We start from the raw sequence: 16,311 nt of genomic DNA, 5'->3' as shown, positions 1-16,311 counted from the left end.
GAAGAGGGAGAAGCAGGCTTCCTGCAGAGCAGAGAGCCCGATGCGGGGCTCGATCCCAGGACCCTGGGATCATGACCTGAGCCGAAGGCAGACGCTTAACAACTGAGCCACCCAGGCGCCCCCCCAGAAAGATTCTTAACACTTAAAGCCTGCAGGCAGGCAGGGGGGCGGGCGTGGGGCTTTTTCACATTGAACATAGGACAACGTGTTCTAAAACACTTCCGGATCACCCGTGAGCATCTGGAAGTGAGTCTGGGCTGTGAGTGGTGGCTTAAGACAAGGCTACTGACTGGGCAGCTGGGAGGCTGCTTCTAAGACATGAGGCTTCAGGTGAACGGTGGCTCTCAGAGCTCCTGCTCAGTCTCGATTCACATATTTCACACAACCTGACAATCACCAAATACCACAGCTGAAAAAATTACCAAAAATAAATAGAAGGGTCCCTTCCAGCTTTCTACTAGCTAAGGAAATAAAGATAAGTTTCACTAGAAAAAAACATTCCCTTGAAATGTTTTCTTAAAAGAATTTCTATTTTAAGTATTCTTTTTTTTTTTTTTAAGATTTTATTTATTTATTTTTTTGACAGAGAGAGACAGCAAGGGAGGGAACACAAGCAGGGGGAGTGGGAGAAAGAGAAGCAGGCTTCCCGCTGAGCAGGGAGCCCGATGTGGGACTCGATCCCAGGACCCTGGGATCATGACCTGAGCCGAAGGCAGACGCTTAACAACTGAGCCACCCAGGCGCCCCTATTTTAAATATTCTTAATTGAACCATTTATGTTTTAGGTCCTTATTCGAAGACAGCGAAGTGATACGTGGCACAAAGTTTTGCAACAGAAATTATGCAATACGGGGAAGAAGGACTTCCCTATATCAACAGTCAGTAAAAGTATAATCAATCCATTGATAATTGTTCGTTCAGTGAAGTGGTTTGTGGTGGTGGTGGTGGTGGTGGTGTGTGTCTTGGGGTTGGATGGTTAGAAGAAGGGACATCAATAACCTACCTAATATAATCCAAATAGAAAACTTCCACGGGATTTTACTTGTCCTGGTATAAAATGTCATCAATATGGAAAGAAACAACGAAGCAGAAGTCCCCATGCATCACCCCCATCATCATGCCCTCTTGAACCCCATAGTTTCACCAAACTTTAGAAGACACCTGGAGAATGAATAATTCAAGACCCGGCCCTCCAATGAGACCCTAAAGTATGGACAGTCGGGAATGGTAGCTTAAAGAGATTTTTGTGCTTTTGAATCCCAACCTATGGCAATCGAGCTGACTTTCATTTATGCAAGTGAGCAATGGGCTTGTGGCCCAGACACAGAGGTTTGGAGGGGATGCAGAAACCCACTCACTTCTTGGTTTGCTGGTTTCTCTCAAAAAGAAACACTCCCACTCAAATGAAGTCTTAACATTTTTGCTTCACAGAAGCCTTAGCAGTAAGCGTAAACTCCAGTGCAGTGATAAAGTTCAATCAAGAAATCAGGTTAAAACCAGCAGGAAAGCACAGGGTACAGGAGCCCAGAAGATACAAAAGACTAATCTAGACATACACTGAGTTCTCGGCGCAGCCAAGAGCTCAACAGGAAATCCCCGGCCAGGCTGCTCCATCCCTGAAACACCACACACGGGGACAAAAGAAAACTAATGCAATAGCCAAATATCTGGAAACAAACAGAAGAGTAGAAATCTGTGCCTCTCAGTCAGAATGTCACTCAACGGTCCCCACATCTGCCTCTACTAAATGAGAAAGGTTGTGGAATTATGCATAGGTTTTAAGCTTTCAAAAAAAAACTGCTTGACAAGTGTAAAATATTAATTCAATCTGTCCAAATAGAAAGAAAATGATTAATAAAAAGGGTAGGGAGATAACGTGGGGAAATAGAAGGTGTTCCTCAGGATAAATGAGTTGAGGAATCATTAAAATTCTTATTACTTTGAGCAGGGTTTGAGGAAACCCTGTCAAAGAATGCAAAATTGAGGAAAGACAACCATTATTTCTAAATTTAAAGAAAACTTGACATTTTTCTTTGCAATCATCTGAATGGAAGCAGGTGATTGCCTCCCCAGGATAGACAATCACACATCTTAAAGGCTACAATGTAAGCTGATTATTTTAGGGCTTTGGTGTACACCTAAATTACAGACTACGAGGTTTTCCCCTTCATCTTTCAATGATCTATTACTCCACTGTGTGTCAATTACCATTCTTCTTGTAGGGGCTAAATCTTCCTGTCTTGTAATGGAGCTGTTTTAATTGGTTGCAGCCTCCACTCCTGTTGGCATGGAGGAGAGAATTCAGAAGGGACAAGGCCTTTAGACAATGAATGATGTGACAATTTCATGATTCTCAGGGTTCGACTCACCATGGTGTGTGAAGAGGTCACTGTGAATGATTTCAATCAAGCAATACAGCTTCTGAATGGTCAGCAAACCCATGGGAACATTTAGGATGAAATCAGTAAACATTTTGCTATAATGAAAAACACAAGTGAAAAGAGTTTAGGGATATACAGCAAAATGATCCACTGTGTTCAAGACGGTACCAAGATGCAAGGTTAGTAAATGGTGATTAAGCTCTACCAGAATGTTGGAGATTGCCCATTATCCAATATGGGCCAACATCTCATCCAACAAAATGATGCTTTAAAATGTTATTTTTCACTTCGTACCCACTCAAAGGGCTATAATCCAAAAGAGAGACAACAACAAGTGTTGGCTAGGATATGAAGAAATTGAGGTTTGCTGTGGTTTTGTTAATATTATTAATATTATCTTAAGTGACAACTCCTGACCATTCTGCCTGAGGCTTGCAGTCCGTCAGTTAGGAGCTCATGAAGAGCGGTTGTGCATGCTGAGGGGCAGGGGAGGGGAGTGCATAGTAAATCTCCAGTGTCAGATATTTTAGGTGCTGAAGACAAAACAAAAACCCAACCACCACATTGTGAAATTCAACCTCAAAAGAACACAAAATGCCAAATTTGTATGATCTACCCATTGGCCTACAAGCAATCCTCTAAAGAAAATATTGTGTTGACAGATGATGTCTTTTCCATATAAAGTCACAATTAGGGAAGTGTCATAGACACCACAACCAGCATGTGTTTGTTCTAGAATGATCCAGGGCACTGATGTCTGCCAGCATGAGACTGAGCCTCGAGCCTCTCATAAGCTCCCTGCAGGGAAAGGAGGCAGAGTGAAAGATGTGGGAAGCCTGCCCCTCAGGTGCTTCCTTACCTGAGCTCTTTGGGATCGAACACCAACTTCACATCGTTGACAATAGTTGGCAAGTACTTCAACGCCGCCCCCTGCAAACCAAGAGCAAAGAATGCTGAGCCTAGTGCAGTCTGGCAAATGTTAATACAAATCTGTAATTACAAGGAAGAACCACAGACATAGCAAGAAGGGAAAGATCAGTTTCTAGATGAGACGATGAGATTACCAAACACAACAAAAATAGAGCAAAGAAAAAAACCTGTGATCCACAAACAATGGTGATTTGTTACCTGGTTATCTTGACACATAATAATTCCACAGAGGCCAACAGTTATTGCCTGTTGACTGAATGTCTATACTGCGCTAAGCTTTTGTGTGATTTTCTCCTTAACCCTAATGAAGCTATGGCGGATGAAGATCTGTGTCTTCACAGATTCCCTACCATTCAAATCACTGCAGCTCCTTCACATTCAACATCTAAAATGATTGTCTTTGTTCCACTCCAAAACTGTTTTCTATATGTCCGTGCATCCCTTAATTAGGAATCTGTGCTTTTTCTCTAGTAACTTTATCTCTTATGTTCATATCTTGTATCATCCAGAAAATCTACAGTCTCAAAAAATAAGAGTGATGGTAATCATGATGGATCCTACTACATGCTATGTGCTGCGCTAGGACCCTTGTATATTTTATCTTTCATTCCAACAGACATCTGACAGGGAGCTGGCTGTTGGACAGCAAGGAACCTGCCAATGGAGAAGATAATTCCTCTGCCCCTGATCACACCGTGAGAACTGAACAGAGACAGAATCCAAACTCAGTTTAGTGGGCAGCCTGAGCCCCAGCTACACCCTGATGGGAAAAGTTCGTGGATTTTCAAGTGTTCTGACCATGGTGGGCCCCCCTCTAGAATCTATGACTCTGTGTAACTCCTTGTACCAGGCTGGGCTCCACCTCCCAGAATGAAATGGGGGAAATAATGCTCATGCCAAGGATATCCAGAGGTTGTATTAAAGTTCAAAATCAAGCTGAAAAGAAAACAGGATAACACTTTGAACACTGGAAAATACTACACTTACTGCATAAACAACTGTTAGCATTATTTTCTGAAAGCAAAAAAGTAGTGTTTAAAAAAATAAATCAGACGAACCATGAGAGACGATGGACTCTGAAAAACAAACTGAGGGTTCTAGAGAGGAGGGAGGTGGGAGGATGGGTTAGCCTGGTGATGGGTATTAAAGAGGGCACGTTCTGCATGGAGCACTGGGTGTTATGTACAAACAATGAATCATGGAACACTACATCTAAAACTAATGATGTAATGTATGGTGATTAACATAACAATTAAAAAATAAATAAATCAGTCAAAATGGAGTCACTTGTGCTAACCTCCATGTCAGCAAACCAAGGCTTCATACCTAAACAAACTGCAGTTTCAGCCTCTCCCAGGAACATAAGATTAAACTACTCAATCTGGAGGGGCGCCTGGGTGGCCCAGTCGGTTAAGCATCTGCCTTCAGCTCAGGTCACGTGATCCCAGGGTCCTGGGATCGAGCCCCAACCATGTCAGGCTCCTTGCTCAGCAGGAAGCCTGCTTCTCCCTCTCCCTGTGCCCCTCCCCCTGCTTGTGTGCTCTCTCTCAAATAAATAAATACCTTAAAAAAAAAAAAAAACTAGTCAATCTGGAACTTTCTGGTCAGTACTACTGAGGTAATCCACCTGACAACCCCTTCCATCCCTCGAAGAAGGAAGAGGTAGCCTGCTCTTTCCTTGTCCCTGTCTCCTTCTGCCTATAAAAGTCTCATTTTGTCTAGCTCTTCAGAGCTCCTTTCTACTTGCTAGATGGGATGCTGTCCAATTCGTAAATCATTGAATAAGGCCAATTATATCTTCAAATTTACTCAGCTGAATTTTGTTTTTTGACAGCAAAAGCCCACTTTAACATAATACCCTGAATATATATGGTCAACTGTTTGCAACAAAGGAACACAGGCCCCTCCCCTACCCCACCAAGTGAAACTGGTTCCATACCTCACACCCTATACAAAAATTAACTTTAAGTGGATCATACATCTTAAACATAAAACTTAAAAACTACACAACTTCTAGAAGATACTTGTGATGGGCTAAACAGCGATTTCTTAGGTAGGATACCAAAAGCACAATTTGTAAAAGAAAAAAATAAACTGTAGTTCATCAAAATAAAAACTTCTGCTCTTTAAAACACACTGCAAAGATAATAAAAGATGAGTCACCACACACTAAGAGAAAGTAACTGCAAACACGTATCTGATCAAGATTTGTATACAGCATATCCAAAGAACACTTAAAACTCAATAATGAGAAAACAGTCTTCCCCCCAAATAGGCCAAAGATTTGAAAAGACACTTTGCCGAAGAAGATATATGGATGGCAAATAAGCCCTTGAAAAGATGCTCAGCATCGTTAGTCACCAGGGAAATGCAAATTAAAACCACAGTGAAATATCACTAACACCTATTAGAATTGCAAAAAAAAAAAAAAGACCTGACAATCTCAAGTGCTGTTGCGTAGGCTGCTGGGCTGAATGCAAAACAAGGTCAGCAACTGCAGAAAAGCACAAGACAGTTTCTCATGAAGTCAGAAATGCACTCCCCATACAGCCGAGCGACTGTACTCCTGAGTCTTGACCCAATGAACTGCAAACCTAACGCTCCCACGAAACCCTGCATGTGCATGTTTTTTTTTTTTTTTTTTTTTTTTTTTGACAGAGAGAGACAGCGAGAGAGGGAACACAAGCAGGGGGAGGGGGAGAGGGAGAAGCAGGCTTCCCGCGGAGCAGGGAGCCCGATGCGGGGCTCAATCCCAGGACCCTGGGATCATGACCTGAGCCGAAGGCAGACGCTTAACGGCTGAGCCACCCAGGCGCCCCTGCATGTGCATGTTTACAGTAGTTTTATTTGTAATCATCAAAAAGTAGAAACTACTCAAGTCCCTCAAGAGGTGAATCCATACAATGCAACACTACTCGGTAATAAAAAAAAAAAAAAATCAAGCTCCTGTTACACACTACATGGATGAATCTCAAATGCGCTCTGAGAAGTAAAACAAGACAAACTCAAAAGGCTACATACCGTGTGATTCCATCTTCAAAACACTCTGGAAAAGGCACACCTATAGGTTGGAGGTGGAGGAGGGCTTGTCTACACTGGGGGAAGCAGGAATGCAGGCGGTGATGGCACTCTACTATATGACTCTACGCAAACAGAACCTTAATTTTCAAAATGAATAAAACTATATTTATTGCCTGGGTAGCCAGGCATGGAAAAGGCCTGAGAGAATGTTCTTGAATCTCAACACTGGTGCCTAAGAGGTAAGTGGTCGATTCCCATTGCTTCAAATGAGTTCACGTTTCCTAATTTGTAGCTTGGGAATATTCTGTCCGTGCCTCAGGCTCTTCTAGATGCTCCACTCTATGGACACAATACATCCTCAGAAGAACATGGGAAAGGTCTGCTATCCCCTTTCACAGATGACAGAGCAGAGGCACGCAGAGAAGTCATGTGTCCAGATTCACACTGCTGGGATCTGGAGCAAGGCTGAGCACGTCCACGGTGAGCGCGAAGCCAGCACACGACTCATCACCGCCTACCTCTGTGCCGCACTGGCTCGATGAGATGGGGCAGGAAAGCAGTGTTCTGCACTGCACATTCACCAAGGCTTGCTTTCTAGGTGTTGACCCTGTCCTTCAAAGCCAGCCAGATCAAGGGATCCCAACTCCCTCCTATGAGATTCAACTTGGCAATGTATCGAGTTACTGCAGGTTACCCCCATTTCACGAGGGCGAAGCAGACGGAGACAAACAGGACGGGCCTTTATGGGACGGCCGGGCGCCGCATTACCCAGGCAGACTGAGCTCCAGGGCAGGGCCAGGGCTCCCTAGGGCTTCCGCCCAACCAGAGGTCACAGTGACGCCCACCAAAAGGGACATGTGCCCACTGTGACCCCAAAATACTGTCTAACACAGAAGTTTGCCTAACAGAACAAGATCCTACAGCCAGTACTACAGGTACTTGGGTTTAGAGAGAACAGAGATGACCACGCACCTGCCATCAAGCCCGGCTTAAGTAACCAAGGACGGAACAGAGGGAATGAAGAGAATGGGACGAGCAGGCTCCAACCAGGAGCGCCCACACATCTGTGCACCACCCAGGCTGAGAGAGGGGGCGTCCACCTCCAACGGACTGAATCCTGCCCCTGGGCTCAGCGCAGACCCTCTGCCCTCTGTCACCCCTCCTCCTTCCAGGTGACTCAGTCCTCACATCAGCTGGCTCCTTCCCTCTGCATGTGAGCTCACGCCGGTCCCTCCGGAGGATAGCCCCAGGCGCCTCCCTCCCATCCTGCACCAGCAGTGTCCGCTGCCCAGCATACTCCCACCTCTGCCCTCCATAGCCCCTCTGCAGCCCCACCTCGTCTCCATTCCCGCCAAGGAGGCCAGTGGCCTCGGCCTAGGTGAGCCTTCCCTCACCTGCCTGGCCTTCCTCCGTGCTCACTCCTCCCCTGCTTTCTTGCAGGGCCCTGTCCCCACCATCCCTTTGAAGGTGGGTGTCCTTGGAGTCCCATTCTAGACTTCTGTCCTTCCTCCACACAGCCCTGAGGGACCCCACCTTCCTCCTGCGCGTCACACCCACACACAACGGCCACTGCGCTTCTGCGCGTGGCTGTCCCACAGAAGCTGCAGGCTCCACCTGCCACAGGCCAGTCCGCCACCTGGCCTTCCCGGGACGCCGCAGCTCAGGGCACCGCACGGCGGAGTCCCCAGGTCACAGCCTCACCAGGATGCTCCCTCTGCTTCATAGCCGCTCCAGACCAATCACAAAGCGCGGTGGAGCCTTACCATTACGTGCCGTGGTTCTACCACCTTCTCCACTCCTACGGTTTCTACGACCTGGTCCAGGTCCATCTGTCTCTGTCACTGCTGCTGCAGCCTCCCGTCTGACCTCCCACCTCTACGTGGACCCCCTCAAGCTCACGCCTCAGGCTGCAGCCAGAGCAGCTTTCCTGAGATCAGATGCACTTCTCACGTAGAGACTTTGATGCATCCCCCAAGTCTTGGGATACCAGCCTGACTAGCGAGCACCGTCCGAGGCTCTGCCTCCACCTCCCTGGGGTCTCTGCTCAGAGGCCTCCACCTGCCTCTGACCCTCTCCAACCGGTGGAGCCCCTTCCAGACAGCAGGCGGTGCACGAGAGTTCCCTCTCCCTGGACCACTGCTTCCCTGAACGCTACTCCCTCTGTCGCCCCAAAACACTCAGCGTTAACCCCTGATTACTCCTCCATCTGTCGCTTAGACATCGTTTTCTTCAAGACACATGGATTCCGGCTGGGCGTCCAGAGAGACTCCTACTCCGGGCTGGAAAAGAAGGCTGGTGTGTCTGTGTCCCCAGAACAGAGCTGCTGAGGTAACGGCAGGGCTAGTTCTCCTCTCTCGGCTCGCTCAAGCCCTGCCGAGGCTCTTACACACAGCAGACACCCCATGACATCCAGACTGACAGAGCTCTATATAAAATCACCTCTTAATTCTCAAGAGACACTCCACCTGTTTGCTTTGGGCCCACAGAAATCCCCATCCTCAGCCAAGAGAAACAACTCTATGCCCTCCAGTCTGATGAGCCGGACAGAAGAGGCAGGGACGCTGATGTCCGCGCCACCGTGGGCTCTGACTTTCCCAACCGAAAAACTAGCTCTGCCTGTTTCTAATATTGGTTATTTGTCAAGAACCTCAAGTGTTTGGGTTTCTGCTCATGCTTGCAGCAAAAGGCTTCGTTTTCTCTGTGGAGTTAGGCTGCTTCACTAAATTCAGGTCTCCTTCAAGGAGAAGGAGCAGCTGCTCTGAGAGCTTTCCAAGGTGTAGAGCACAGGACAAACAAGAGTGAGGGCTCCTGCACGGACGAGAGACAGTGCTGGGTGGCATCTCATCGGCAGAAAGACCCCCCCCCGCCCCCGGACAGAAAGTCCCGGATGCAGGCAAGAGAACCCACACCGGCGTGACACACAGGAGGCAGCGCCGTACCTGGGACACGGACACAGGTCCCAGAGCCAAGCCGTGTGCACACAAAGCCTGCCTCCGCCACTCGCTGCGGGAACCTAGGAAGACGGCACGTCCTGTGAGTGGTTCTCACTGGTAAAACGTGCTGGTTACTAGCGCCGGCGTCCAGAGACTGTTGGCAGGATGGAATGACGCTGCGTGCATGATACGCTCAGCATGCTCTCCCAAACACATCGCGGGCGTTCAACAGATGGTGGCCACTGCTGCCGACCCATGGTGGGGTGGGAGAACACGGGATGTGTGCGATGCTGGCATGAAAACCCTCTTGAGCGTGTACAACTCTCAATGTGACTTCACATTCGGTGGAAACTTTCATTTATAAAGTCCTATACAAAGTGGTAAATACGGAGGAGAATAATTTGCCGTATCACAGAACTCAGGATGATAGGAATAGGAGGCATTTGAGGACTTTTTTTCTTCTCTTATCCTATTTCTATTATTTTTTAAAAATTGGTTTGTTATTTAAACAAAATCTTGCTCAGAATATGCGGGGCCAGCACGCCAACAAGGCCCCCGGCCCACAGCGCCTTAGCGGGGCTCCATGCACCAGGGTGACAATCACTAATCAGTTCACTGGGGTGTGGTCTGGGGGACAGGAGTGGAGGGGCACAAGGTCTACAGGATGCATCGGGAGACAGAGTTGAGGGGCGCCTGGGGGGCTCAGTCCATTGAGCATCTGACTCTTGATTTTGGCTCAGGTCATGATCTCAGATCATGAGATCGAGCCCCACCCCAGTCGGATTCTATGCCCAGCGCTGTGTCCGCTTGAGATTCTCTCTTCCTCTCCCTCTGGCCCTCTCCCCATTCGAGGATGCACTCTCTCTAAATAAATTGCCACATAACCCGTCAGAGTACCCCCATTCTGACACGGCCTAGCCAGGAAGAGAACAGCACAATATAGGAATTTAGATGACTTCACTGTGTTTAGCTTTGTTTACTCATCTCCTGTCTTTTAAGACATAACTGTACTTATCAAATCAATGTTTGCTTTCTAAGAAAGTTATTTCTTCAGGTTTGACTTTAAACCTAAGCAAATTAATGTAATGGCATTTTAAGTCCTAGCTTGCTTTTCTCTTTGAACTTGGCAAAGCTTTCATCTGCCCACCTGAGGATGGACCAGTCCAATTCTAAATGTACTTGGACCTCTGGGGAACAGACACGTTTATATTGGCATGCTGGGGACACACGCCTGAGTCCCCTGCACACCCTGGCCCACGAAGCTTTAGGTAAAACTGAAATCACCTCCAAATACAACAGGGCTCCCCACCACTGAGCACTGATTGAAAGCCAGTGAGCGGCGCAAAGATACCAGAAACAAAATTAGAAAGAACCACGGCCAGCAGTAAAGCTATTTCTATTTCTCTTAAAAGACAGGCAAGTTGCTAAGGGCCCCTCCTAAAAGTGAGTCCATCACCTAATATCCTGGCAATCAAGAACTCATGATATCCAGCAATGGCAGCTCGGGTGCGGGGAGTAAGGTCAGACCTAAATCAAACAGACAAGAAGCATCTTGAAACTACAGTTTCAGAGGGAAAGAAAGATTAAATATATAGAAAGGATTATGAAGTGGCAGAAAATGCTAGAAGTTTTCTAACCGCTGAAATAGTTCAGGTTGAAGAAATTAAATAAATTGCATACTCTCCTCTAAGCAAATTTAATCATCATGCAGCTCGTGAGAATGCCAACTTAATCCAAGCCATAAAACAAAATAGAAAATGCACCTTCTACCCAGTATCAGTTCAATGTTGTAAGTGTCTCTCTGGCTAAAACTGTTACTACTGATGATGATTAATAGACACTATTTTAGGGTAAAGTTCAGGCTACATTATTCAGTATAATTATTTTAATTAAATCCATTAGCATATCTTTATATAAGATTACAAGAGCTATCAGTGATACAAAATAAGTTTTCCTTGAATAATGTATGAAGCAATTATTAATTTACATATTTCTCAAGAAAACGCATATTAAAATGATTCCATTTGGAGGTTCTGAGCTCAAATATATAAGACCCACAAGTTCTCCCTTCAGACTTAAGAGCTGCATCTTTGGAAGATTTGGGGCATAGCCGAACAACCTCCAAAGAACCAGGGCATTTCTGATACAGGAACGCGGAGCCAGACCAGTTCGGCCAACAGGAGCCCCTAGACCTGAGCTTGTGCCTTTCGGGAGGAATGGAAGAAACAGGGCAGATGGCTGGACAGAAACACAGAGCACTTTGGAGTCACCCTGCTGCCCGTGTTGCTGTAATCCAGAACAACAACCAAAAAGAGGATGACAGTGATTGCTTCTACTTCTTATACCCTATTATTAAAAAAGACTACCTACATATAATGTAGCTCAAATCTAAAAGTAACTCTTCTTTTTTATAATCAAGATTCCTTTAAGAAGACAAGACACTGGTCTTTAAAATAGCATTCCCCATCTCTACCGCCAACGTTGGTTCATTCAATCCCAACTGACAACTTAGCAGTTGAAAGAAATCATTCCTAGGAGTAGTTTCATGTTTAAATATCACCAAGTCCAAACCAAAAATAAATTAAATAATGAAAGACGTACACATTTACTAAGATTCTTCAATAAATCCAATATAAGCTCCTACACTTAAAAATCCATGTTACGGCCAACAAATATATGGGAAGATGCACTAACCATTAATGCAAATCAAAACCGCAATGAGCTATCATCTTATATCCATTAAGATAGCTGCTAGGAAAGAAGGAAGGGAGGGGTGTTGGGCAAAGAAACAGGAACCCTTGCACGCTGTTGGTGGGAATGCAAACCGGTACAGCCACCAAGGAAAACAGGATGGAGTTTCCTCAAAAATTAAAAATAGAATTATCATATGATCCAGCAATTTCACATCCGGGAATATAACCAAAAGCCATGGAAGCAGGATCCTGAAGAGTGATGCGCACACCCATGTTCATTGTAGCACTATTCACGACAGCCAAGAGGTAAAAGCAACCCAATGTCCATCAGTGGATGAATAAAGAAAGAAGAAGCGGTATATATATCCGATGGAGTGTAATTCAGGCTTAAGAAAGAAAGGGATTCTGACATGTGCAGCACCATCAATGAACCTTGAGGACATGACCCTCAGTGAAATAAGCCAGGCACAAAAAGACACATTCTGCACGATCCCACTTATCCAAGATATCTCAAGTTGTCACGGTCACAGAGACAGAAAGCAGAATGGTGGCTGCCTGGGCTGGGGGCTTCGGGGATGGGATGCTGTTGTCTAATGGGGACAGAGTTTAAGTTGTGCAAGACGAAAAAGTTCCAGAGATGTCCACAGCAATATGAACACAGTTAATACTACTGAACTGTGAAAACTGTTTAGGGAATGTTTTATTATGAGGCTTTTACCTCAATTAAAAACACACAGGGAAACAAAACAACAATCTGTCATGCCTTCCTGGGAGAATAACAACAACTTCGGGTCAAGGGTCTCACCTGGGCGGGAGTGTCTTTAGCAAAGTTGCACCACTGGCTCCTGCCCATTAAACGTCAGATACACACACACACACCAAACACAACACAACACACACACACACACACAGAGTCACTGTCCCAAGCAAACGATGCCCAGATATTCTCAAACAGCTCCTGGCTGAGAACCACTAGGTCAGACGAAAACATTCCCAGCCATGCAGCTGTGTCACAAACAGGTCCCCAGCAGGCAGAAGCTCTCAGCCCTTGGGTCAGCCTGGCGTGACCTGGACCACCGGGTCTACTCTGGCCACAAGAAGCCGCACCAACCTACAATGACCCGTCTATGAAAACACGGGGGAGCCCCCTGCTCCAGCTACCTTCTCTCTGTTGTAAGGCACACTACCGCAACAAGGGCCTGGGGCCTGCACCTGTTTCACCCCTCGTCCCCCGGCACTGGACACACGGGACACCAGAGGGCATATGGTCAAGAACGGAATGAATCATGAGACAATAAAGGGCCAGGGTGGGGCCGCCATGACTCAGGGAGTGAGGCCGAGCACCCGTGCCTGCAGATGTGGGGCGAAGTGGCAGGATCCTGTAGCAAAAAGCGCAAGGCAAGAGACTGAGAAAGGGACAAATTAACTAACCACGACACACGCGAGGATAAACCCTCTTCTTTGGAGACACTGTGCTCTCCTTAACCTCCGAAAACGCACTTGCCAGGAATTAAGACATGCTAAAGAGGGGTATTAGCCGTAATCTAGGCAAGAACAAATCTGAATTAAATTACTGAGCTTGTATTGTGTCACATTTTACCAGCACAGCCGTGTAGCCAAGGAGGCTCAGGGAGACGGGGAGAAGGGGAGCGAACCTTTGAACTGGCCTCCACAGCTCCAAATTGGTGAAAATTGGTTACCAGTCTAGACAGCTTCCAAGAGCAAAGCGTAACTTACAAATAATGGCGATTTTCTAAAAAATTACTTGAAATTCAGAAGTCGACAGGCAGGAAAATGGTCCAGTTCAGAAGCATCTTAAGGGCCTGAAAAAGCGAAGCGCTTTTGAAAACAGCAACTAGAGAAGGCAACACCTCACACTTGTGTTTTCCTTCCTCATGGTCTGAACAATCTCATCAAACAGAGCCTTCCAGGAACAGCAATGGGTGAGAGAAGGGCCCCTGCAGGGGACAGAAGGTCGGAGATGCAGGAGGAGGGTGGGGGGAGCATTTACCCCTGCCCCTCCCCCCTCAGCCCACACCAACCCTGAGGCAAAGCACTGGAGATGAATATCGAGGGGGGAGACACTCACCAGGCAGAAGCAGCTGAACAGGGTGAAGAAGGGCCCCCTGCAGACAGAAGCAGTGAAAGCAAGGGGGGGCCCTGCCCTCCCACTCCAACCCCAACCCCAAGCCACGCGCACAATGGCTGCCCAGCATCCCATACACAAATCCACCCACAGTGGGTGGAACTGTGTCTTCCCCCAAAATGTGTTCAAGTCCTAACCCCAGGTAGCCGTGAATACGAACTTAATCGGAAAGAGGGTCTTTGCAGATGAAACCAAATTCAGCAGAGGTCACACTAGATGAGGGCAGGCCTTGAATCCAATGCTGGTGCCTTTATAAAAGAAGGGGAGGGGGGAGACAGGGCACAGAGGCACACACGTGTGAGGCGAAGGCAGGGTGTAAGCCAGGAACAAATACTGATTTTGCTGTTATTAGGAATGCCGTATTTTGACATAAAATACTCCTGGAAAAGGTGCCTATCTATCATGGTTTCTAAAATCTCAAGATGGATTTGCCATCCCAGGACTCTGACCCTAAGTGTTCTTCTCTTCCCGCTACACAGCCCTCTCTCCTGCTCAGGGAACAACACAGCATGAGCTTGGATTCCTTGAATCTTGACTCAGGGAAGATCCTAGATACCTGAAAATATAATGCACAGCTCCGCAAGTGTCCTACAGAGTAATATTTAATATAAAAGGGGGGAAGGGATCTTTACAGATCAACTTGCATGTGCAACTCAGGAGTCCAGCCAAAGAAAGCAAGAAAAAGAATGTCTATTCCTCAATAAATTAAAGAGAATAGACACACAACACCCTGGTTCCACTCCTAGGTCTGTCCCCAAACAACTGAAAGCAGGTTTTCAGAGAAAAACTTGGTACACAAACATTCATGGCAACACTATGGACAATACTAAAAAAATGGGAACACTCAAATGTCCATCAACTGATGAACGGACACACAAACTGTACATATGGAATAGAATGCCCATATAATGGTATAGGATTCCCCATAAAACAGCCCATACAATGGAATAGGATTCCCTATAAAACAGTCCACGCAATGGAATAGGATTCCCCATCAAACAGTCCACACAATGGAATAGGATTCCCCATAAAACAGAAAGATGTACTGAGACATGCCACAACACGGATGAACCTTGAAAACGTGCTGAGAAGCCAGACACAAAGGCCACGTATCTTACGCCGTCGCGTATATGACATATCCAAAACAGGCAAACTCACAGAAACAGAAAACAGATGAATGATACCAGAAGACACAGGAGGGAATTCTGGGCAGTGACGGTAACGGGAACAGGGCCTCCTTTCGGGATGACAAAAATGTTTTCAAACCAGAGAGTGGTGACGGTTGCACAATGTTGTGAATGTACTAAATGGTTGCTTTAAAACGGTTGAGATGGTGAATTTTATGTATGTATATGTCACCACAAAAGTTTAATTAATGGGCGCCTGGGTGGCTCAGTTCATTAAGCGACTGCCTTCGGCTCAGGTCATGATCCTGGAGTCCCGGGATCGAGTCCCGCATCGGGCTCCCTGCTCGGCGGGGAGCCTGCTTCTCCCTCTGACCCTCCCCATTCTCATGTGCACATCTGTCTCTTTCATTCTCTCTGTCTCAAATAAATAAATAAATCTTTTTTTTTTAAAGTTTAATTAATTTAAAAAATAATGTCCTGGGGGGCCTGGGTGGCTCAGTTGGTTAAGCGACTGCCTTCGGCTCAGGTCATGATCCTGGAGTCCCGGGATCAAGTCCTGCATCGGGCTCCCTGCTCAGCGGGGAGTCTGCTCCTCCCTCTGACCCTCCCCCATCTCATGCTCTCTCTCTCTGTCTCATTCTCTCTCTCAAATAAATAAATAAAATCTTTTAAAAATAAATAAATAAATAAATAAATAATGTCCTGCCCTCAACTATAAAAGGGCACTTTTCATTAAAATAATCACAGGACTGCTCTTAGCAACTCAGAATCACTGTCATGCGCGCTGTAACACATGTGACTGACCCACACGGTGGCTTCTAGCAGCGACAGACCAACACCTTGGAAACAGCGTGGTGCCTCCAGCTATTTCTAAAATGAGGCATGAAATTAGTCATCATCATAATGATCCCAGTGTCACTGGGTCACTGGGACAGCTTCGCCTCGCTTGAGGCGGCCACTAGCAATGCCAATGTTTTAATTAAGCAAGATGTAATACAACCCACCAGGCAGAAACCTAAGGAAACCAGAAAAGAGAGCCAGCCCAGTGTCCCCAATACCCATCACTGTCCCAGAGGTCAC

At 46.5% G+C, this 16,311-nt stretch overlaps 1 protein-coding gene across 6 annotated transcripts in view; it reads right to left on the bottom strand.

Annotated features, from left to right (window-relative positions):
• DOCK1 (dedicator of cytokinesis 1) overlaps positions 1–16,311 on the bottom strand; it is a 489,580-nt gene that overhangs the window by 319,961 nt on the left and 153,308 nt on the right. For all 6 annotated transcript variants that reach the window (XM_064595456.1, XM_054508462.2, XM_054508463.2 and 3 more), the window contains 2 exons: positions 3,241–3,311; positions 2,370–2,476 (listed from right to left, as the gene is read on the bottom strand). In XM_064595456.1, coding sequence (XP_064451526.1) covers positions 2,370–2,476; positions 3,241–3,311 — 178 coding nt within the window. The remainder of the gene's footprint in view (positions 1–2,369; positions 2,477–3,240; positions 3,312–16,311) is intronic.

The sequence above is a fragment of the Mirounga angustirostris genome, unplaced genomic scaffold, assembly GCF_029215605.1.
Source record: "Mirounga angustirostris isolate CCGP_5_RB_7025 unplaced genomic scaffold, mMirAng1.0.hap1 SCAF_6, whole genome shotgun sequence".
Lineage (NCBI taxonomy): Eukaryota > Metazoa > Chordata > Mammalia > Carnivora > Phocidae > Mirounga > Mirounga angustirostris.
The sequence above is the reverse complement of the archived record's forward strand: the minus strand, read 5'-3'. Positions and strand labels throughout refer to the sequence as shown.